At 42.7% G+C, this 7,449-nt stretch overlaps 1 protein-coding gene across 1 annotated transcript; it reads left to right on the top strand.

Annotated features, from left to right (window-relative positions):
• Positions 1 to 689: 689 nt before the first annotated feature.
• Positions 690 to 3,304, top strand: socs1a (suppressor of cytokine signaling 1a). The gene is made up of 2 exons (XM_082531067.1): positions 690 to 926; positions 1,798 to 3,304. The coding sequence occupies exon 2, from the start codon at positions 1,855 to 1,857 to the stop codon at positions 2,503 to 2,505; it is 651 nt and encodes a 216-aa protein (XP_082387193.1). The 5' UTR covers positions 690 to 926; positions 1,798 to 1,854; the 3' UTR covers positions 2,506 to 3,304.
• The last annotated feature ends 4,145 nt before the right edge of the window (positions 3,305 to 7,449 follow it).

The raw sequence follows: 7,449 nt of genomic DNA, 5'->3' as shown, positions 1-7,449 counted from the left end.
GAAATTACTGGAAGGATGTCATGCTGTGCACATTTCTGCAATGAATTACCCCCAAATGTAAAGACCCTGCAGAAAAGAGCCAAATACAAACAACAGAGAGTTACATCTGCAGCATAAGCATGACTAATTTACAAGCCCAGACCTGTTTTGCTAAATGTGCATGTATGTTTTCTTTTTAACATTATTTCTGCAAAAAGATGTGCAAATTTGCACTTCTTCGACATGTTAGGACACAGGAATGCTACATGTCATCTTTCGCCATTAGTATTTGATGGAAAGGGAGATGCTTATCAACCTGCAGGGGCAAAGTTACAAAGAAAAACAAAACAAAAGGACTGATCCTGATTGTTGATGCCATCTCTGAACATGAACCGGCATGCATGTTTAGGCAAACAAATCTGAATTTACATCATTTGAATTTTTTTTTTTCAAAAAAAAATATATAATTAAGAAAAACTACAAAAACTACAACCCCTAATGACGAAGTCAATCTAAACACCAACAAAAACTGCTCCCATTACTCGAATATACCACCTCTTTCTGTAAACGTCCTGCTGTCATGTGGCTTTGCGGTTTTTGTTTTTTTTTTAATTCTTGAAATTTCAGTTCAAAGAAGTGAAAGAGTAAGCTAGCGATCGTCCTCTCTTAGTTTCACTTTCGTTTCTAGGAAAGGAGGAGGAGGAGGCGGAGCAAAGCCTGTTAAAAAGCCTGTGAACTGTTTACCAGGCTTCACACACACAATCTAACGGCTGGAGCTCAAAGCCCAGAAGGTGTAAAGGTTAACCCCAAATGCAACTGTGCACCCTGCATCCTGACAACCGAGGGATTATTTGCAAGGAATTCTGCTCTTTGCCATCACAGCTTTCGCACTTTGGGATTACAGACCATACGGATCCTTAAACCGCTACATCAGTCAGAACAAAACGGTGAGCCTTTATTTCTCTCCATATATATATTAAGAAAAGAAAAAAGAAAAAAATGATATATTTGGTTGGGATGCTTTTGGGGGGTGGAAAATGGCGATGGAGAATAGTAGCTGCTTTTGTTTTATGGGAAAACAGCGTTCAGAAAAATGTTAAACCATGGATCAGGCTCAGGTTTCTCTGAGCGCAGTCTGGCTGAAGTGAACGGTCAAGTATTCGTCTGAACGGCTTCAACATGCGATCGTTAAGAGTAAACGGCCGGATATCAGCACAGGTCGTCACCAGTGTTAATCATTACTCTTTCCTTGAATTTAGCTCAACTTCCATCCACTGGTGGCGCAAGTTTTTTTTTCTTTTCCTTTTAGATCATTCGCGTTAAAGAAGGAAGGAAAATACCATTAATCACACACAGGATACTGTTGATTTTTTATGTATAGCTTATAAGAACAGGATGCTTTAAAGAAATCAAGTCAATGCATTTTAGTGTAAATATTTTATCTGAATTCTTAGTTATATGATGCTTAAGTCATTACAGAAGAAGCAGTAAAATACTTTTGTGTGTGTGTGTGTGTGTGTGTGTGTGTGTGTGTGTGTGTGTGTGTGTGTGTGGAGGGGGGGGGGGCATACGGATTGTACAGTAGTCTGGCTGTGGCAACCATCACTGTCGATTTTATGCCGGCTTAACCGCAGATCCAAGTCATAACAAAGCTGAACTGCTCAGTGGAAACTACAAGGCGTTTCTCGTCTATCTGCGCACACCAGCGCTCTTTGTGCTTTGAGAAGTCTGGGTTTTTTTCAAAGCTGCTGTGAAAGTGATGCTAGCCTCAGTTGTGAGTGAAAAAGTCAATGACCTTTCTGTCTGTTTGTCTCTCAGGATGTCAGTGTGGTGGTTAGAGATGGGAGAGGGTCTGGGGCCTCTCTCCCCTGTAGGATGGTAGCCGACGGCACGGTCGAAGGCCATGACAAGACCCGCTTGTCAAGCTTGTCGTCATCATCATCATCCTCATCCTTGTCTTCCTCCTCCTCCTCAACACTTCGCACCGAAGTGGAGCAGCTTCAGCGTCAAGCCAATCAACACCGTAGAACGCCCTCCGTCTATCTGACTCACTTTCCGACGTTCACCTGCAAGGAGGACTGCAGAATCATCACAGACACAGCATCCAAGCTCGAGCGCTGCGGCTTCTACTGGGGTCCCCTGGGAGTGGAGGACGCTCACCGCATGCTTCGGGACGCCCCGCTGGGCAGCTTCCTCATCCGTGATAGCCGTCAGAAAGACGTCTTCTTCACGCTGTCCTACCACGCCAAGACGGGACCGGTCAGCGTGCGCATTGACTACAAGCGCCAGAAGTTCTCACTAGCGGGCAACCTGCGGTCTTTCCAAACACTCTTTGCCCTCTTGGAGCATTACATCAATTCTCCTAAGAAGAGCTTGAGCGTCCCTTACAGGAAATGGGAACCGACGCTGCAGGAGCTGTGCAGGAAGCGCATCTTGGAGCTGTGTGGAGGGGCAAGCCAGGTTCCAGAGCTGCCGCTCACACATGTCGCCCAAGACTTTCTGTTGGAATTCCCTTACAAACTGTAACCAGCTTACCATACAAACTGTTGACAGTATTATTTATAATTTCAAGAAGGTCGCCCTTACCAAGTAACAGCAAGGGATTGGTAAAGCCTGTCTGCGACTCAGTGGAGATTGAGACTGCTGTGATATGGTTACAGGGAAAACCCTTTGAGCTGAAAAGCTCCCAAATGCTCGAAAAGGGAGAACACGTTAGCAGTCGAGTGCAGACAGCCTCCAGCTGGAGTGGGTTTGTGGCTGACATTTCAACATATATTACCTCTAGAGACTCAACTCCCAGTTTCACATGGACAGAGCACCTGTTGCTCTTGAGGAAGTATGAAAAGTTGGGATGTGCTGCATTAAAAGAAAACTACAGACACAACAGAGCTATTTTAGAGATGAAAGAACCGGTGGGCTCGCCTGTGAATGCCGCCGTTCCACTGGAAACTGTAGTCCAACATAAATATTATCCAAGGACGTTAAGAGAGCGGACATTTAGACGCATGGAGGGATGGCGGAGGGTACTGTTGCCATGCCACAAGGGAGATATATTTTTGTAGCAGGTTTAAATACTCTAATAATGTGGAATGTTTACATCACACATGAATGTCAATCAGCACTGACTCTCGAACTGTCATCTGTCTCATTCTTGAAAACCCAACGGAGGATGTCAGTGTCGAAGACAGGCCTCAAACACATGTACTGTAACTCTTAGCTCTCCTGTCTCCCTCACAAAGCTCACATGTGAGAGTTTCGTGACTGAATTGAACATATTTTTTTAACATGTCTTATTATTCTATTTTAAATAAAGTATTTAAACTCACTGCGATAGTTATGTTTTACTTTTTAACTTTTCCTGTCATTCCGCACTGACTTGTGGGAGTTTTGTGGGAGTTAAGTGAGAGAAGGAGGGACACACACACACACACACACACACACACACACACACACACACACACACACACACACACCCTCACATTACAGACAGACAGACAGACACGAGGAAATGGGGAAGGTTATTGTACAGTATACCGTCACTTGGTGATTCATCTCGGTAGGGCAAAGTGACAGGTGGGTGGGGTTACTTTGGTAGTAAATGGACTGTTACGCTTAGATACAGACACACTTACCAGAATCAGGGGGAGAGGTGACACGTAATGAATTGTGTGTGTGTGTGTGTTGCTTTTTCAATCTAATTTGGACCCAGTACAGATTAAAATGCTCTCAAGAGGAAGTGGGAAATTTTTGGGGTTAGTGGTTAGACAGATACATGATAGATCAAGGTCAGGCTTCGAGTTATGAGAAATAAACTTTGAGTAGGGTAGGAAATGCATTAATCGTATGTTAATGAACACAGTGAGTTGAAGTAATAAAAGAAATCAGGTGATAACAGTGAAGACAAACTAAACAACAGAAGCACTAACTTAGAGACTTGCTTTCCAATCAAAGCTGGGTTTGTCTTTTCTTTTGATATAATCAGTGCAGCAACAGCAGGTGGCACACCTGGCTGAGTGCGACTCACATGACTGGAATGTGTGCGTATTTTTTTAAAGGAAGTTAGCATTCACACTTCATTGTTACTACCACGCTGCCCTAAAATGAACTAAGGGGTGTGACTAATACCTGATGATAGTAATGCAACTGTGACTTTACACATACTTAAATAAAGCTGTAGAAGTAGCAGTAGGAGCAGCTCTAACTGAGCGGCCTCAGCCAATAGTTAAGGGACTTCCGTCTGAACCCACAACCAGACTTTTTAGACCTCAGTATGAATGGATTTAAAAGTCCTTGTTTTCCTGTTTACATGTTGAGTATCCGGCTTGTGAAGACATTCACAGACTGCCAAACACCAATGAATCTTTACAAGTGTGAGTGTACGCAGTGTGAACAGTTCACAGCTACCTGGCAATGGACTAAAGTATTGGGCCGTGCCACTTAATCTTTGGAGTCACATGTTTTCTGTCCCTTTGCTACAAGTGAATAAAGTCAGTCACCTAGAAATGTGGTTTGCCTTTACAAAGATTTGTGAAAGCCCCAAAGCTCACTAAAATAGAGTGTGGTGTTGTAATAGTAAGCCATTGCTGCGGCAACCTTTGGGGCATGGATTCCTATGGCTCAGCAGCTCTCGTGGACACAATGGCTCAGTACTTTTGGCCTACCTTCTTTTGTCCTACCTTCCAGCCTTCCAAGGCTTTTTCCTGTTGGCATGTGTACTGCTTAAAGGAAATCTGATGTAGTAGTAGAGAATGCTATGATGGTATCCGCTGGTTTACTCTTTGGTTTTTACAGAAATCAAAGTGAGGTGGAAGTAGAGCAGGTGATCTACTAACTGGAAGGTTGGTGGTTTGGCCTGGTTGGCTACTGGCGGCTCCAGTCTGCACGCCAAAGTATCGTTGGTGAAGAAACTGAAGCCCAGGTTGGTCTCTGATGTGTTCATCGAAGTGTGAATGTGTGTGACTCTCAGATAGAAAGCACTTAGGTGTGGAAAAAGTGCGTGTATTAATGGGTGAATGAGGTATGTTGTATAAAGTGCTTTGACTGCTGAAGCAGAGTAGAAAAGCAGTATATAAGAATCAGTCCATTTCCATTTCCAGATATAAAATAGAGGACGTTCACAAGTGACCGTATTAGTTGGTGTCAATTGTATACCGTCATATTGCTAATTACTGAAAGAACCAGGCTAGGTGTTAGCCCCCCAGGTGCCAGTTTCCCAGCTGATTAAGCCTTTCCTTTTCCTTCCTAAAGTCTGATTTCATGTAAACTGATGTTGCTTTTGTACATGTAAAACTGCAAATGCAGACTGTGTGGGAACTGTGATCTACATGTGACTCCAAAAAAGGTTTATTGCCTAAGAGCATCACAATTTGGCTGAATTTAGCAGTTTCATGACATTTGTGAGAGCAGTGTGTCACTGTTTCACACTGTGTGGAGCACATTTCATTTCTGCGCTGACGTTGTCAGCTTACCTAAACTCCTATCCTTTCCTCACAGCTAACCAAAACTCCAACGCTGAAAACCAAACCTTACCAATAAAGCTCTGTGTTCTTTAGGGGAATTTTTTTTGAGTCTAGACAATTGAAGCCACACACACACACACACACAAACAAACATAAAACAATGAGTCATACTGAATATAATACTCACAGTTGATTCAAGTAAACTTGACTAGTTTGAGGATATAATTACCTCAGCTTGAGGAAGAGGAACACACACCAAGTCATAGAGTGGATTATGAGTAACGATAATGATTGTAATGCCTTTGCTTATATAGGCGCTATCAGTCATCCATTCTTATAAAGACTTATCTTAAAATTATATTTGATATTGACATTTGAGCGCAGGCTGTATCTCGTGGAGTGGGGAGGGAGTTGAAGGCTGGTGACGAGTGAGTCACACAGTAGCGCAGTTTCACTCTGAAGCGTCTTGGTTTTAAGGACATTCCTGACTATTTTGAGAAGTGAAAGGTGAAGTGAGGTGTTCTGCAACTATGTGCTTATCAGCTGATTTCTGTGGAATCCTCCGCGTGGAGTTTTCTGTCCTTTACTTGCACGCGCTTCTACAGAAATCAATTGACAATCAATGCCCAAGGGGAGAGAGAGAGAGAAAGGGACGCTCAGAATGAGGCTGGCGGAGAAGCGTAAAAAGAGGAGGTGTTGCATGACGTTCAGTATGAATGCGACGCTCCATTTTCAGAACTGTGATTCTGCTGTACTTTTAATCGGAGGGTTCTGATGAAAGAGATCCTCCCATCATCGCAGGACATGACTGCTTCTGCGGTGGAGGCTATTAGCCCCCTTTTAGCTTCCAGGCAGGCTGCTGGAGAGCCTCGCTGCTTGCTTGAGTTTTCTTGGACGAGTCTTTCCTGTTACTTCTTGTTGAGAAGTGATGAAAAAACAGATTTCCCTGAAAAATCATTAGTCATCCATTTCCTGTTTTCCATTTCCTTCTTCCAGTTCTTGTTAGTGGGGATATTTCACAATGAACAATGTGGTGATGGCAGATCTGTGGAAGTGCTGGTCATCAGACAACCACAACAAGCTTCAGAACTGACTTTGCCAAAAGTGAAGAGGCTCTTCACTGAACCAATCTTCTTATCATTTCACAGATGACCACGTTGTACAAACAGCTTTCTGGTCATTTTTTCAAAGAAGTAACTAAGGAGCAGAAGAGGAAGGGTCTCACACTGAATTGACGACACCAATCCTGACACTAGCTATAGCTACGCTCCACTGCTCTATGAATCACATGAGTCTGGTGAAAGCTGCAACCAGACTGGTTGGAGGAGGTAGAAGCGGTTTTTCTAGTTTTTGCTTCATACGTGGGAAAAATATGTTCAATGCTAATGACTAAATAGTTCCCAGCTAAAGCATTTCCAGACTTCTCTCATGAAAGACGAGGAACGCACACACAAAAGATTACATTTTTTCTCTAGACAATCACATTTGATCTGATTCCGTTGTTGGATTCAAGACATATGACTTTCACGAGAATAGCAGGTACAGTAGTAGCAGTAGCAGTTGAAAGAGTAGTAGGACAAATTTATATTATATATCCATATCATATCACTGTAAACCAACACAGTGACCTAAACAACCTACTAACCAAAGCTAACCAAATAAAGCAATCAAGATGTGATTGCAGTGCAGACTTTTAGCTTTAATGAATAGGGGTTTAACAAAGGTGCTAAGATCATTTTAAATCCTCCCTTGATGTCATATAGCTGAATCTGAGTACACTTCAGAATTCATCAGCACTCACATCTTCAATTAGTTGTTTCTCTCTTACTCTAGACTTTCCCCACAAATAAATCTCGGTTTCATGTGTCAAGAACTAAGCAGGCAAATCTAATCTGGCCATCATGTTCTTGAGTGTACTGATATTCAAAGTATCTTCTCTCGCAAGATCTTCACAATCTAATGTAAAGATACCAAATGCAAGTTCAGAACTTGAAATCAACATCAGGTCTTT

This window comes from Aulonocara stuartgranti (assembly GCF_965226115.1).
Source record: "Aulonocara stuartgranti genome assembly, chromosome: 4".
Classification (NCBI taxonomy): Eukaryota; Metazoa; Chordata; class Actinopteri; order Cichliformes; family Cichlidae; genus Aulonocara; species Aulonocara stuartgranti.
The sequence above is the reverse complement of the archived record's forward strand: the minus strand, read 5'-3'. Positions and strand labels throughout refer to the sequence as shown.